The following is a 16,335-nucleotide window of genomic DNA, read 5'->3' on the forward strand; positions in this document are numbered from 1 at the left end:
GCTGCGGCCGTGCCGCCCGGTCTGGCCCGCCGGAGCAGGCTGCGGCCAGGCCAGAGACATCCTTCCCAGATAAGGTGGGATGGGATGGGGAGAATGTGGGGGTCCCGGGCTAGGGGTGGGGTCACGGAGGTGGTCATAGGGGTTACTCCCCTGAGCCCCAGCTTGTCTCCCCCCACAAAAATTTCCCCACCAGTTGCTGTCCTGCCCCGTCAGGGTAAGCAGCTGGTGCGCTGGGACGCTTTGATTACGCGAGGTAAACAAACTATCTTGACCTGCCAGCGGCTTATCCTGATGGCCCGGGAGCCAAAGTTTGCTGACCCCTGAATTATAGGGTCAGTTTATGAACGGGTTGTAAAAAATTTCCATTTTTACTTATCCATCTTGGGGGTTTGGCTTATGAACAAACCGGCTTATGATCGAGTATATACAATACATTTCAATTGGTATTCTATTGTTAAGCTGTGTGATTAAAACTGCGATTAATCGCAATTAACTTTTTTGAGTTAATCGCTTGAGTTAACTGTGATTAATCAACAGCCCTAACAGAAAGCTCTTCCGTAACAAAGAATATTTTTGAAGTCTGATGTTACTTTTACTTTTACAAGTTTAAAAAAAAAATCAGACCAAAGTTTGAGAGGTGTTTTTTTTGTTTTAGTTGATTGGTGTCCCTTAAAAATGCCACATCTTTTATTTACAGTGTTGTAGCTGTGTCGATCCCAGGTTATTAGAGAGACAGGGTAGGTGAGGTAATATATTTTATTGGACCAACTTCTGTTGGCGAGAGAGAGAAGTTTACATAGAGCTCTTTTTCATGCCAGGGAAACATAATCATAGTGTCACAGCTAAACGTAAGGTGGGACAGATTGGTTTAGCATCAGTAGTTAACACATTTCAAGGGACCATTCAATGTGAAGCGGCCCATTAATCCCCCTTCAGTCTTAAGGGGAGAATATGAAGGGGAGGTTGTTAGTGGGTTATAGATTGTTGTAATAAGCCATAAATCCAGTGTGTCTATTCAGTCTGATTTTTATTGTCTAGGAAAGTTATGAGTTTAACCTCCCAGGCTCATCTCTGCAGGTTTCCTCTGAAGATGACTGATAGGTCAGATATAGTGTGATCACTTTGTGAAGTGTTCTGTTTGTTGTGGAGACAGTAGGACAGTCTTCAGCTCCTGATGCCTCTTAAGTTTTTGCTTTTTTGGGGGGAGTGGAGAGGGGTAGCCAAACACATGGAAAGGATCAAATTGTGTGGCAGACTTACTGTTCCGCTCCTTTCGGTCCAGCTATATTTGTTTGGGGCTCTGTGTACAATGATTGTCTTTTAGAAAAGTAACTACTATTTTAGTATATAAGCAATGAACAGTTTCATCCTTGTGAAATTTAAACAGCTCTTCTGGAATTCTGTAGTTAATAGGAACTGAAGACAGTTTGCATGTTATTGCTGTTACAGTAATGCTGCAAAATTCCAAGATGTCTATCTGTCAGGGATAAAAAAAAAAAAAGGTAATTGTCCTTTGTCTTATTTTTACTATGAAAAGTCAGCCCCACTTGACTCTCTTCATCTTAGCAGATGTTGAAAGCTTGGATGCTCATTGTAAATACTTTTACAACATAGTAATTGATGTGTTGAATTTAATATGTACTATTTTACATTCAGCCCCACTACCTAGTATTTTTTAATATTTACAAAGCCAAAAGATGAGAGCTTGAAACCAGGGAGCATTCATGCTCAAATTTTAAGAGTTCTAAATTGATCTCTTTTGGTAATGGCTGATCAAGCATATAAAAACTGATTTAAGCACTGTTCGTATGTTAGTGTCTGGCATTACAGATTGTGGAAATAAAATTAGTACATTGTTAGAGAGAAGACTGACTAATTAGATGAGGAAAGTTAATGCATAATGGCAGAAGCCAACATTGAAGTTTCTTTACATCTGTAACATAAGTTGTATTTTCTTAGGAGAAAAAAAAGCAAGAGCAGAAGTCGCAGTCATGAGAGGAAGAGGAGCAAAAGTAAAGAGCGCAAACGAAGCCGTGATCGCGAGAGGAAAAAGAGCAAAAGTCGGGAAAGGAAACGCAGCAGAAGCAAAGAACGCAGACGTAGCCGCTCTAGAAGTAGAGAACGTAGATTCAGAGGCCGCTATAGAAGCCCATAGTAGGTTATTTTAATGTACAATTGAGCATGGTTCACATCAATATGGTAAAGGCTTAAACTGAACTATGTACTTTCTAAACTAGTCCGTTTACTTTTTACTTTGAACACTTGTTCAAAGTAATGTTGCAGTTTTACAAGGCAGTAAGGAGAACAATGGAAATAATGTAATATGTTTCAGTTACTACTTTAGTAATTTTGTTTTTATCCTAAACTACAAGCAAATAACCTATACTTTGATTAAATTGAACTAAAAATTGATAGAAAAACAAGTAGCATAAAGTCAGAATATAACTTTAGTTAGGATTAGGATGAAAGGAAATTATCTATTCAAGTCCTAGTAAAAGACACTTAGTAGTAGTTAAACCAGGTCAAGTTGAAGGTTTAACACTTAAAAAACTGGATGATAGTTTCCAGTAGGGTGCAGGTTCTTAGGTCTATTGCTTCTAAAGAATAAACTTTTATGGGATCCACAAAAAATATGAACTACCCTCTTCCTGCTGGGCTTGCATCAGGCGTTAACTAACAAACTTGCATCAGGCGTTAACTAACAAACTGTATTCCCAGAGCTTTGCTGACATCGCTGATGCTGGTGCACAAAGCAGGAAGTAAACAGAGGTATGTAGAAAAAAATGGACAAAACTATTCCAGAAGGAAGATACCTAGTTGGTAGCTAAGGACTACTTGTTACATGAAAAAGCTGTTTGCAAGCAATGGAGCATATTTTTTTCAAAGTTTATTTCTAATCAGTTTTTGAGTTTAGCTGTGATCTTTGTGAATGATGGCATTCTGCCTGAGCTGCATCATTGCCACTTGGTGGCAAGGTGTAGCTAATGGTAGATGACAATACCTTTAGTTAACAAGAGACGTTTATTTAAGAGGTTGGCTCACAGTTGCGCTTAATGTGTTTTAAAGCCTCTGATTACATATATGTATATGAGAAATAGTATTAAAATAAGTATAGGAAAATAGAGGATCCCTGGAATGAACAAATAACCTTTTCTTATAATTTGTGTCAAACTAATATTCTTGAGGTAACACTACTTGTCTTGGACTGTATTTTTGCCCATATAGCAGTTAAAAAACAGGGATGTCAGTAAGCATTAGTTTGGCAGGATACTATATTTTCTCGTCATGTACTGGATTTATAACAAGCTCTTCTTTGTTTTTACCTTAGTTCTGGTCCAAAATTCAACAGTGCTATCAGAGGGAAGATTGGTCTGCCTCACAGCATCAAATTAAGGTTTCTGAATTTTCTATTTTTGTGGCTAGTTAAGTGTCAGTGCTAAAAATTAAGCTACTTTGTACTTTTTTTGATGATCTAGTAAATATTTTTTAATGTTTACAGCAGACGGCGCTCCAGAAGCAAAAGTCCATTCAGAAAAGACAAGAGCCCTGTTAGGTAGCTATTTTCACATTCCTATTTCTTAACTTGTAATTAGTCTTGTTATGCTGAATGCCATGTGAGATGCTGCTGCATCTTGAACTGCACAATTACTTTCTGTGCTACTGCATCTTGAACTGCACAATTACTTTCTGTGCAAGCTAGTTTTAGGATTGCCAGTTTCCAAATCTGTCTGATCAGTATAGGTATCCATGCCGCTTGGGATGGAAGGGAGGGCTTGGGGGCGCAGGGGGAATCTGTATTGTTTTTCTGGTGAAGGAATATCCATGACATTTAATAAATTCACAGCTACTGTAAACACCTTGTTCACTGTTGCAAAATTGTTATGCATGAATCTTGCCTTGCTTTTCATATTTAAAATTATTTGAATTAGGTTATAGTTTACCCAGTTGAAATTGGCTCATTTTTTCTCATGAGTCTCATTTATAGAATCATAAAAGCTGAGATGGAAAAATACTACTTTGGTCATCCAGTCCATCACTTGCAAGTGTGTGATTTTTCTCTACAGTATGTTACATTGCATGTAACACAATGAAACTGAGTGACTGTTTCCCAGTCTAACATATCTCACTGTCGGGAAGGTTTTCCTCATACTTAGCCTAAATATTTCTTTTCTTACACCCTGTGGTGTCAAATCCTAAATTCCACACCCCTTAGTTTCACTGGATGTGTTACTGATAGTTCAACTCCAGTGTGGAAAGTCAGATTAATACATGGGTGTCAAACACCCATGATCTGGGCTGGATCTGCCCCATATAATGTATATGAGGCCTATATGGCATAGTCATATTCTTCAAAATCCAAGTTTTTATTTTTAAATAAAAGAAGTGGTGCAGCCCTAACTCACACTGCACTTTGACACATTCCCTGCTACTAGAACAGTACTGCTAGGGCAAGAAACTACAGTAATTATTCAATTATATGGTAATTATTCAGTTAGCAGTTTACTTGATTGTTTTGTTAGAACTTCTACTCTTTGTATCTTTTGGATTTTTAAAATTGTTGGTAGTAACAAATGCTGAAACTAAAATGTCAATTGACCAAGTTTAAGCATTGGGGACTTTCTGCATATGGACATGTTGGCATTACTGACTGATACAACGTTGGGCTGGTCCACACTAACCCCCCACTTCGAACTAAGATACGCAACTTCAGCTATGTGAATAACGTAGCTGAAGTCAAAGTATGTTAGTTCGAACTTACCGTGGGTCCACACGCCGCAGGCAGGCTCCCCCGTCGACTCCGCGTACTCCTCTCGCGGAGCAGGAGTACCGGCGTCGACGGCAAGCACTTCCGGGATCGATTTATCGCATCTAGACAAGACGCGATAAATCGATCCCAGAAGATCGATTGCTTACCGCGGACCCGGAGGTAAGTATAGACGTACCCACTGATAGTCAGTGTACTTGTGTAAAATGGCCACACAGCCAGCTAGGACTCTTATTCTCTGGGATCTTGGCTGTAGTCACTTGCATGTGTTTAAAAATAATTGCATAAAATTAGGTCCCTAGATGTTGTGATTATTGCTTCTACCTGTCTTAAGAAATGAACAGTCTGTGATGAAATATCCTATTTTGTTACCTATTTCTTCACTCCCCACACTTATCTTCTGTCTTTTGCATATTGTGTTTTATATAGTAAAATGACAGACCCTGCCCCAAAGAGTTTACAGTGTTTATGCAGTACCTATCACAATGGGGCCTTGATGTGGTTGAGTCCTCTAGGCAGTTCTGCAATATAAACTTAAAAAAAAAAAAAAAGGCCACTTGTTTATTAACAAAGTGCTAAGCACCTCCCTTTAAAGTTAGTGGGGATACTTGTGTGCTACTACTTGTGAATATCAATTTAAAGGACTACCTTTAGGTTCTCTTTTTAAATTTTGCACATATCTTTAAAAAAAGTTATGTAGATGTTTTGACTTTTTGTCAGGCATAAATGACAAATTCTGCATTTGCTCAAACTGTCAGTTGCCTTAAATCAGAACCGAGTTTCTCCTTGTTTTGCAGAGAGCCAATTGATAATTTGACCCCTGAAGAGAGAGATGCTCGAACAGTGTTCTGTATGCAGTTGGCTGCAAGAATTCGGCCAAGAGACTTGGAAGAATTTTTCTCTACTGTAGGAAAGGTAATTGAGGGTGGGTTAAATGAACATATAAATATTGTTTGTGTGCAGTATCAGTGGCTTTTCCAATATCGAAGCCCTCTGCAAAATTGTAAGTAGATAGCTCCTTGCAGCCTCCTATTGCAGGCCCTCTACACATGGAATTCATATTTAGTCAGGAGTTTTATGTCCGGACTGGTTTGCAAAATCAAAGCTTCAACTCATGGGACTTACCTTTGTCATACATTTGTCCAGTGACCAATGCAATGGAAGTAATTCTGATTAGGTCCTCCGTGTATTGTTGCAATAAAAAGTAAGATGTTATCTTTGCATGTGGGTCTGCAGCATAAGATGGAATTCTAAGTTTAGGTCCCTTTTTAATATGGTAGCTGTTCTGGTGAGCTGTTAGAAAATTTTGTAGTGATGCAACAATTTTGACAAACTGGAATCTACAACCCTTTTCCCCTACTACCTTCAGTTTTATGTCAAAATTGTCAGTCAAAAAATCACTTTAATGAAGCTAATTTTTCAGGATGTGTTGGTTTAGAAGGTAGTGTGACTGTGTATCTAGTCTATAGAGTTATTACACCGTTAAGAAATCGTTAAGCATCTTGTATTGAGTCAAACAATAGCTAACTTCATGTACATATTCATGAAGTCCCTTAGTAACTATATAAACGTTAATTGCACTAAATAGAGATTAATGATAAACCTGAAATTTTCATTCTTGTAGGTTCGTGATGTGCGGATGATCTCTGATAGAAATTCAAGACGTTCCAAGGGAATTGCTTATGTAGAATTTGTTGATGTTAGTTCAGTGCCGCTGGCAATAGGACTAACTGGACAGCGTGTTCTGGGAGTACCAATCATAGTACAAGCATCGCAAGTAAGTTGTGGTTGGTTGTATACTAGTCATAGAATTATGTAACATTTATACTGCAGCATATGCTGCTTGACCAAGAGGTAATATACACATCCTTGAAGCACCATTGATTTCAGTGAGACTTACTTAATTTGCATAGATGCACATATTCCATTTCAAAATTGATTTCTCCATATTTACGCAGAAGTTGTACTAATATTGTTACGGGATGGCTGAACGCCATTCTTGTTTCATTCATGATTGAGTAGCTGAAAATTGAGTTACAATTGAAACATTTCTGTAACCTTAACTGAAGTGGTTGCTTCAGTTTTAATAAATATTGCCAGGCACAGAAAACTGAGTCTAAATAAAACTAGACAAATCAATACAGAATGAAATGTAGATGGTAGATGAGGGAATTAAGGCTAAGAAGGGGAATGTTAACTGACTTCTACATATAGGATATGTACTATTGTATAAGTCATGCATATTTAACAAGCAAACTGCATTCTATTCACTAGAGAAACCAGTAATCTACATCAATTCATTCATTCCATTTGAAGCATATTTCTAATTGCATAATTCTAATCAAGAGCATGAACTTTTCATAGCATTTAAGTTATTAAATGCTGCATTCAAGCCATTTTTACTGGGAGTTATAGAGCTTGTACTTTTTAGTGCGTTTACTAGGTTTAGTAGATTTTTTTACTTAGGCTCTTACAGACAATGGAAATTTTGTTTTCCCTAGGCAGAGAAAAACAGAGCAGCAGCAATGGCCAATAACCTACAGAAAGGCAGTGCTGGGCCCATGAGACTGTATGTAGGGTCATTACACTTCAATATAACTGAAGATATGCTTCGTGGAATCTTTGAACCATTTGGTCGGGTGAGTTCTTATTGATGGCAGAGGTGTTATGAAGTGCACCTTGCAATTACTCTTATTTTAGATCCTGTTTCCTATAATAAATGCAAAGGACTGAAAGAGCATCCTGATTGAATATAAATTCCACAAATCTACAAAAATTTTCTCTTCCTGTTCTCGTATGTATGTGGGTGTTTATGAATCCAGTAGGGGTTAAATATTCTGATTACATCTGAAAACAAATAAGGGATTTTGTATTAAAATTAAGATATTTTCAATAATACTCAACCATTTTTATTGAACAGGTAGGTGTGATGTGGAGAGCTGAGAATTCAGGGACTAACCTGTCAAGCTAAGATTAGGTGACACATTTTAATGTTTAAGGAATTCTGTGTGCTTAAAAACTAGCTATGGTTTATCAGATCTTATGATTGCCTCCCCTTTTGAGGCAAATGTTTTCCTTTGTGACCCTTTGGATCATGAGGTTGAGGAGGTAGTCAGGAAGATCCTTTGAGCTGTGGAATCTCAAATTGTTGCAACAATCTATCTCCTGCACATACCAAACAAGCCATTCAGTAGCTCACGAATATCCAGTCAGCCACCTACTCCAGAGTTTCTAAAAGCTGTATACATAAACTTCTTCTGATGCTTTCTGTGTTGCAGCTAACAGCTTGAATGATGTAGTCTTGGGCTCCATTTGTATCCTTCATCCTGGCCCCAAGAGTCGTGTGCTCTCCCCTAAAAGGAAAAGATACAACTTTTCACTACGTAAACCTCCAGTAAGATACATGTCCAACAAAATCAAATACCAGCAGAAGTCATACTAAGCCCAAGCTTTATCTCAACCAGAGAATCTTATTTGTGACCAACAGTCTATGATCCTCTCTCTTTCTCTCTCTCCCCCCCCAAATCAGGTATCTGTCCGGGTAACCCTGGATGGCTTTTTGCCACTTTCCTCTCCCTCCTTAAACCCTCTTCTCCACTTCCTGCTCCTTTCTACCTCTACCTCTCTGCTCTGGATCTTGCTGACTTCTTCCAAAAGAAAATCTTAGAAATCTAATGGGACCTCCTCTCACTTCCATTTACTTCTCCTGCCTTTTCTGAGATCTCCTCCTGTTACCGCTTCCAGCTCTCGTCCTGTCTCCTGATCTTCCTTGCCACCATTTTCATCCCTACTCTCACCTTTCTCCTCTGATCCTTCCTCTTGTAGTACAAACATGCTTTAGTCTCTCCCACCATAAACTCACCTTTGATCACGTGTGTCTCGCCAGCTATCAGCCAGGCTTCCTTTTATGTGATCCTAAAACAGACCATGGCAGAAATTCCAAGGGAGGTGTAATAAATGAGACTTCACGCTCTTTTGAATTGACTATTTCAAATTGAACATATCTCTTCAGAGTAGTTTTTGTAATAGCAACCCTTATAACAAAATAACCCTTTCTAGGAAAGGTTCTTGCTAATGCTGAGTAAATGAAATGTAAACAAATTATTGAAATTAACAAGTAAAATATAGAATTTGAAATACAGAATTTGAAATTATGGGTACTCTGGGCAAAAAAAGTCTTATTTTCATTGCATACTAGTTCATAACCATACCTTTATAGTTAAACTCCTTGTAATGTACAAATATGGACTAAATCTTTGGTTAACACTAAGCTAACTATGCATGGAATATATAATGAAACTGTTAAAATGTGTCCCTTTGTACACACAAATTAAAGTTACAGATGGGCATGTGTATAAGGATTCTTAGAGATGTCTGCAATAATCTAGTACAGTCTGAGTGCTGTATTTTTTAAAAAAAAGACCAAATGAATGTAATTTGCAACCTACTTCCATTTCTGTGTATCTGGCTTCTCAAAAATCATTTTTGTGTACTGCCTGTATTTACTACTTGGTGGGACACTTTACCCCTTAACTTCTGTCATATCTGGTCAGATGCCTATTAAATAAAATCTGAGTACATATATTCCTTTAAGTTACAGCCATGCTAAAAGAATATCCTTAGAGAACTGCAAGAAATTGTTAATTGTGTTTGAATCCATGCTGTTTTATCCCGATCAAGCTTTGGTAAGAGGAATAGTATAGGCCAGGAGGGGATAGGGTTGAAGTCTTCAAGAAAGCCTTAAGAAAATGGAATGTAGATTTAGATATGGTTTTTAAAATCATCTCCTTTATACTTTCTCCCCCCCCCCCCCTCCCCCAACGTATGCATAACCATCTAATACTTTATGGTTGCAGCTTTTTTTCCCCAAAAAAATTCAGTAACTTGTGAAATTCTGTTCACTGCCCAAAATAGCAGCAGGCAAAGATATAAGACTTCCAATGTTTATACTTCTTTTTTTAGTTGGCTCTGACTAGACTCTCACGTGATTTTATAATTTGATACATTGTACAAAATTGCAATTGCTTGTATCTGAGTTGATTTAACAATCAGCAATTGATGATGGATGTGCTATCATAGTATGTGCTAAGACAGTGGTTCTCAAACTTTTGTAGTGGTGATCCCTTTCACACAGCAAACCTCAGAGGGAGACCCTCCCCCCCTTATAAATTAAAAACACTTTTTAAAATATTTAACACTATTATAAATGCTGGAGGTGAAGCGGGGTTTCGGATGGAGGCTGACAGCTTGCGACCGCCTGAGGGGTCACGACCCCCAGTTTGAGAACCCCTGTGCTAAGAGGTCACATCTGAGTGGAAGTCATTGGCTGGCTGAGGAGCCTAAAATAATCCATAAAGAATAAATTGAACATACCTGAGGCTGTTTGGTGCACTCAACAGAGGACCCTGCATGTCTCACTTTTAGTAAATTGCAAGTTACCTTTATGCTAATGTAGACACTTTTTTACTGAAAAAGGCAGAGCTGGTAAAACTTCCAGCAACAGTTTTTAAGCTCCATTATGGACCATGTGTTTATTCCAGCTGTTTTATGTTCTTGTATTGTTGGATATCTTGCGATGTATTCAAAAAACTTGCGTGGGAGAAGGCTAAATTGAACTGCTCATTTGTCTTTATGGGATGTAATGTGTGATAGTCTGTTTTTTTTTTTGTTTTGTTTTTTTTTATTTTTTAGATTGAAAGCATTCAGCTGATGATGGATAGTGAAACTGGACGCTCCAAAGGATATGGATTTATTACGGTAAGATTTTGACTTGTAATAAGTTAGCAGAGTTGTGGGTTAGGTCGGTAACCCAAAATCCAACTGATTGAACATGGGCATTTCAGAGCCCGGGCAGAAACAAACTGCTCAGAGTCAGGGATTTAAACTGAGATTAGAAGACTTCTTCAAATGGCTTCTATGTGATTTAAACAAAAAAGAGCTTTGTGTAACCAGATTGCTTTTCTCCAAGGATGAGCTAGCTCTTTGTGTTGCAGCTCCTTAAAGCACTCTTACAGCAACACAGATGACTCTGTATATTAGAAATACTTTATTCACTTTAGACCATCCCAACATTTGGGGCATGCAGCTATGTCTCTTTAGTCTGCCTGCCAATCCTGGATTGGTGGTCTCTGTGGCGATCACAGATGAATAATTAAAACAAAAAAACCTCACACATGACCAGTATTACCAAATACCCCAGTAAGCTATATTACCACCCCTTCAAGGAAAAGCTTGAGTGGAAATAGGCCATGCGCAAAGTCCTGAAGGTCATCAGACTTGGGTTTTGTCAGAAGAATCAAATGGCAGAGGCTAGGGCTTTTGGAGGAGAGCAGCTTCTAGCCAGGCCCAGATGTTCAAAACTGGGAACTAAGATCCAGCGTTTAAAATGACACACTAATATATAGTGGAAGGAAGAACTCTCAGCTGTTAGCCAAGTTTATGGATTTTATTGTTCATGGAAACAAATGGTGGGAATCACCACAATTGTGTAACTGTTATATGTGCATGCTGTGGCTAACACCTGACTAAGTAGACATGCAGCTGCATGCTGCACTGCCTGAAGCTTTGATTGGCCCATAACTACATGTAAAGCATGCTACAGTAATTGAGATCACAAGACAAGGGCAAGACCCAAGAAAAATGACTTCATCATAGTCCTGAAACAGCTCACTGGAGGAAAGCTGAAGCTATGGCCTTGATTTATGTTGGAATTTTTAATTCGTGGAATAGATGCCTAGAACACAAGATGAGCATTAAAAATTGAATAGATATACAGAAGTAAATATTCAGAGCTGAATATTATACTGTTTAGTAATTAACAGGGTTTGCTGTGCTTCCTGACCTCTGTCCAACAAAAAACTCATAAGTTGCTTCTTTAAAGTTAAAGGCATCTCAGATATATATTCTTACAAATAATACATTTGATAGAAAGTACCTTGTGAACTTTGCTAGACACTGACCATATATAATTCTACAGTTCTCAGATTCAGAGTGTGCCAAAAAAGCCTTGGAACAACTAAATGGATTTGAGCTAGCTGGCAGACCAATGAAAGTAGGTCATGTAACAGAACGCACTGATGCTTCCAGTGCTAGTTCATTTTTGGACAGTGATGAACTGGAAAGGACTGGAATTGACTTGGGAACAACTGGTCGTCTACAGTTGATGGCAAGACTTGCAGAGGGTAAGTGTGGTAATATAGATTACGTGCAAAAATATTGGAGTTAACTTAGTAGGAAGTATTTCACTTCCTTTAATGTTTGAGAACGCTAAGATTTCTTAAGCTTTCTATTCCTAGACCACTTACCAAGTGAAGAACTCAGACTAGTACTTTCTGTTACAGGTACTGGTTTGCAGATTCCCCCAGCTGCACAACAGGCTCTGCAGATGAGTGGATCTTTAGCATTTGGTGCTGTGGCAGGTAAGAATTTGATAATCCATTTATTTTGGCATGTTATTTTTAGCATGTTTATAGCTTCAGGGGAGGTGAAAATATTTTATATCTTGTGACTTAACATTTGAACTGTAGTAGTTCACAGCAGGGCTCCCAGTCATGGTGAATGATTGAACTCTGTAAATCTACAAGCAAACAAACATAAATAAGGATGACGTATCACGAAGTATTCTTCATTTATTTTGACGTGGTTCAATTTGCGCTGTGTTTTGCAAATATACTGTAATACGTTTACTATTGCATTGTACAGATTAGATCAGTGGTTCTCAAAGCCGGTCCGCTTGTTCAGGGAAAGCCACTGGCAGGCCGGGCTGGTTTGTTTACCTGCCGCGTCCGCAGGTTTGGCCGATCGCGGCTCCCACTGGCCGCAGTTCGCTGCTCCAGGCCAATGGCTGCGGGAAAGGTAGCCAGCACATCCCTCGGCCCGTGACGCTTCCTGCAGCCCCCATTGGCCTGGAGTGGCAAACCGCGGCCAGTGGGAGCCACGATCGGCCGAACCTGCGGACATGGCAGGTAAACAAACCGGCCCGCCCCGCCAGGGGCTTTCCCTGAACAAGTGGCGGCCCTAGTTTGAGAACCAATGGATTAGATAATTCTTAACAATCTGAGTCCTCATTGCTTCTCTCCAATACAAAATTCCTGAGAGGAGTGGAGAAACAACTTTTTTTGTGCTATTAGGCACTGATCAGTAGTATCCTATTAATGTGGAATTACCATAGTCATGCTTTGACATTTCCTGTTTATGGATGTCAGTTGCAGGGTTTAAAGTCAGCAAGTCCCAAACTGAGCTGTTGATCTCTCTCATGGTGTACAATCATACCATCGTGCCACCTTCTCAAGTCTGTAACCTGAATGTCTTCGACTGACCTCTGGGTTTGCACATGCAAGTCGTGATTAAATCTAGTTTCTTGTGTATTACGCGTCAAAGATCCAACCGTCTTCTCCATTTGTGCATGTAAATCTCTCAACCACATGCTTCTTTCTTATATCTTGACATTTGCAACCTCCTCTTGTCTAGCATTGACTACTACAACTTTACCCTTGAAAAATCCATGCAAAACGTTGCTGAGGTCATCTTTCTGACTCATTAATCTGGCCACATCAGCTTTCTTCAGGACCCTCCACTGTCTTCCCCTTTCAACTCCACATTATACATGCACTTTTCTTTATCTTTAAGATTCTTCACAACTTCGTTTTGCCCTACCTAACTGATCTAGCAACTTACAGCAGTGGTGACATCTGCCTTTATTTCATCTACATTCCTGCCTTTTACCATCCAGTGAGTTTTTCCATCAAACATCTGTGTGCTTTTTCCCAAATAGCTCCTTGTGCATGGGGAAGACTCCCAGATAAGAGCTACTACTATATCACCCTTCAACTCTCTCCTCCTCAAGACGCACTTTGGCTGTGATACCTAGAAAACCCTGGCTGCTGATCGTGGCTAAGCAGATGAGGAACTGTGACTGTCCATTTCCCTTACTTTTTCTATTCCCTTACTCTTATCTCCATTCCAGTTTTTTCCCCACCCAATCTGTCACCATTAAAATAGTTATATTAAAAAAGCAAAAAACATAACAAAACTGCCAATTGCCATGTTCACTTACTTGCATAATACTCTATCCCTCAATCCTTTGTCTGTTTGTGTCCTTTGGATGGTCTCCTAAGTGGGGTGTGTACAGCTTCCAGCACCAACGAGGACCTAATCTTCATTGGGGCTTTGGGCAAGTAACTTGTTTGTGATGCAGGGGACATTGTGAAGGGATGCCAGTGCAGTGAGAAGCTGTGCGAGGGATCACAAAGGGATTGGGACTTTGCAGTGGACACTAGGACATGGGAAGGAATAGTACAGATCAATCCTGATAGTTGTCATGTGAAGATCTTCACTGATCTATATTTATTTAGAAACCTGGGAATTTCTTGGGGTTTTTTTACTTAAAAAAAAAAAAAAAAAGTTGTTCCATTGCATTTCCAATGAATGAAATCGCTAAAACTCAGGTAAAGCAGCCTTCATTCACACAAGTGTCATAACTACACACTTGGATGCCTCACCTCTTAAAACCTCTTTGCACTTTCAACATAAAGCCAGCTACAATACACACGCATCCTTAAAACTACTCAGTCTAACTCTAATACATTTTTTGTACATAAAAGTGAGACTAATCCGTATATGGGCCTATAGTGAATATCTGTATCGATGAGGGCAGAGTATAGAGGAAATGAGTGCACTGTCTGGTTATAGGTTGGAAGAGCAAATTAATCCAGAAAATGCTGGTCATAAATCGCTCTCCTAGACCACTTTGAGTTCTGATCACCTATTCCCAAACACCTATCGCAATAGACCAGTTTCAGATACTGGACATAAATAATTAGAGGTGTACAAAAACTGTCCCATGAGGAAATAGTCAAGTGTCTGACTAGTCAACAAAATAAAACAAAATCTGAGATTTCATGCACCCTTCTCTGAAATGTGCGTTCTCATGCATTTAAAGTATGACAATTCCCCGTGTGTGCTTTGTGTGAATTAATGGAAGATCTGGGCACGAGGAAGAAAGCTGGAAGTTATATTTACGTCACTTGCAGCCCACAGTTTACCATTCCTACTGATTTAAAGAGGCGAACATTTAACATCAAATTTAATCCTGGCAATGACATTGTGCTCCTTAGTGATGCTTAAAGTCACGTTGTCTCTGCCTCATTTCCCCCATTTGTAAAATGGATAACTACGCCTTGATGCTTACTTAGATATTTTCAAACTATTTTGAACTTGGAAAGCACTAAAGTAATATTTCAGCATTGACTTCTGTTACAGGAAAAGGTTGCTAGCTGAAACTTCTGTTTGTATTTTTTTAAATGAAAATCGATAACCTCTATTGTTAAATTACATTGAAGATTTCAGCTAATGAAGATAAAACTATTAGTACAGAAATAGTTTGTATTTAATGCTTGTTAAAACTGCTCTCTCTATTACTTTGGTGTCCAAATTGTACTTTATCAAGAGGCTAAGTAGAACAGATTATGGTAAAGCAAGAGTGTGGACCAAAGAGAGAAGTTTCATGTTCGTCTTCCTCTCCATTAATTGAATACTACTACTTTGGAGAATATTTATCTAGGTAGCTATAGGCCCTCACAATCATTAATATCTGAGCACCTCCCATGTGATAAATTAGAAGGAACGAAGCTATCTTTATTCTCCTATCTGAAGAAGTATAAAGAAGGAGAGTGGGTGTGTTGTGTATCTGCATAAAGATCTTGTCCAACCTAGATTTAGGTGGGCAGTTAAGATCTAGTGTTTAGTGTTCTTTTATTTAATTTTCTATACATTCTTTTCTTTAGATTTGCAAACCAGACTTACCCAGCAGAATGAAGGTATGGTTGGATTTAACATGAACTGTTGGCAAATGAGTTTGCAAGTGTGGGTTCTTTGCACCAGAAGCACTTTACATCTGTGTAGAAAGTTCTTCCAGCACCCCAGAAATGCTGTTTTATTGGTATCTATAGGGCCTTTAGAAAGCTAACACTTAACCCTAGTATTCCTGACACCCCCTAAATCTTGCACTATTAAGAGAGAGAACTCTTGTCAAACTGTATTTAATTATTTTTTTTTCTAGCTATTTATCTTAGAGGGAGTGGTTAAATAAGGGAACTGGGAGTTAGGAATCCTGGGTTCTATTCCCAGATTAGTCTTGAATGTATTATGACTTTGGGCAAGTCACAAAACCCCACTATTTATCTGAAAACTTCTACAGACCTAGAAAGGGAGTTGTGCCTCAGCGTGATAACCTGAACTCTTTATTCCTTTTTACGTTGAATAAAATGTAAATTTCAATTAACTTAAAATAGCAACTTATAATGGGGCAATTATTTAATTGGCTGTTATAAGTCAGCCACACTGAAAGTCTACTGATCGCTCAGTTTTATTCAAGCTGTGACATAACCATTCCTAGCACAGTACTGTAACATTCAGTAACTTACAGGTAAAATGTTAATATCCTCCCTTTTCATTATTCAGAAAAGCTTTCTAAACTGCTATTTAACCCTGTCTATCCTACTGCAAATTTTGTATTTTTGCTACAGTATAACTAGTTAAATATATTAATGAATTTTCAGAGTATGTTATTG

The 16,335-nt window shown here is 38.7% G+C and overlaps 1 protein-coding gene across 2 annotated transcripts in view; it reads left to right on the plus strand.

The window, feature by feature from the left end:
* The window catches only part of RBM39 (RNA binding motif protein 39), a 49,195-nt gene that overhangs the window by 18,354 nt on the left and 14,506 nt on the right, over window positions 1–16,335 (plus strand). Inside the window, exons 4-13 of one of the 2 annotated variants that reach the window (XM_024209926.1) lie at window positions 1,960–2,154; window positions 3,329–3,394; window positions 3,500–3,553; window positions 5,563–5,680; window positions 6,390–6,542; window positions 7,267–7,404; window positions 10,457–10,522; window positions 11,742–11,946; window positions 12,106–12,183; window positions 15,550–15,582. In XM_024209926.1, coding sequence (XP_024065694.1) covers window positions 1,960–2,154; window positions 3,329–3,394; window positions 3,500–3,553; window positions 5,563–5,680; window positions 6,390–6,542; window positions 7,267–7,404; window positions 10,457–10,522; window positions 11,742–11,946; window positions 12,106–12,183; window positions 15,550–15,582 — 1,106 coding nt within the window. The remainder of the gene's footprint in view (window positions 1–1,959; window positions 2,155–3,328; window positions 3,395–3,499; window positions 3,554–5,562; window positions 5,681–6,389; window positions 6,543–7,266; window positions 7,405–10,456; window positions 10,523–11,741; window positions 11,947–12,105; window positions 12,184–15,549; window positions 15,583–16,335) is intronic. The other variant, XM_024209927.1, reaches the window with a different exon arrangement.

Source organism: Terrapene carolina, unplaced genomic scaffold (assembly GCF_002925995.2).
Source record: "Terrapene carolina triunguis isolate 2854851 unplaced genomic scaffold, T_m_triunguis-2.0 Scaffold233, whole genome shotgun sequence".
NCBI lineage: Eukaryota > Metazoa > Chordata > Testudines > Emydidae > Terrapene > Terrapene triunguis.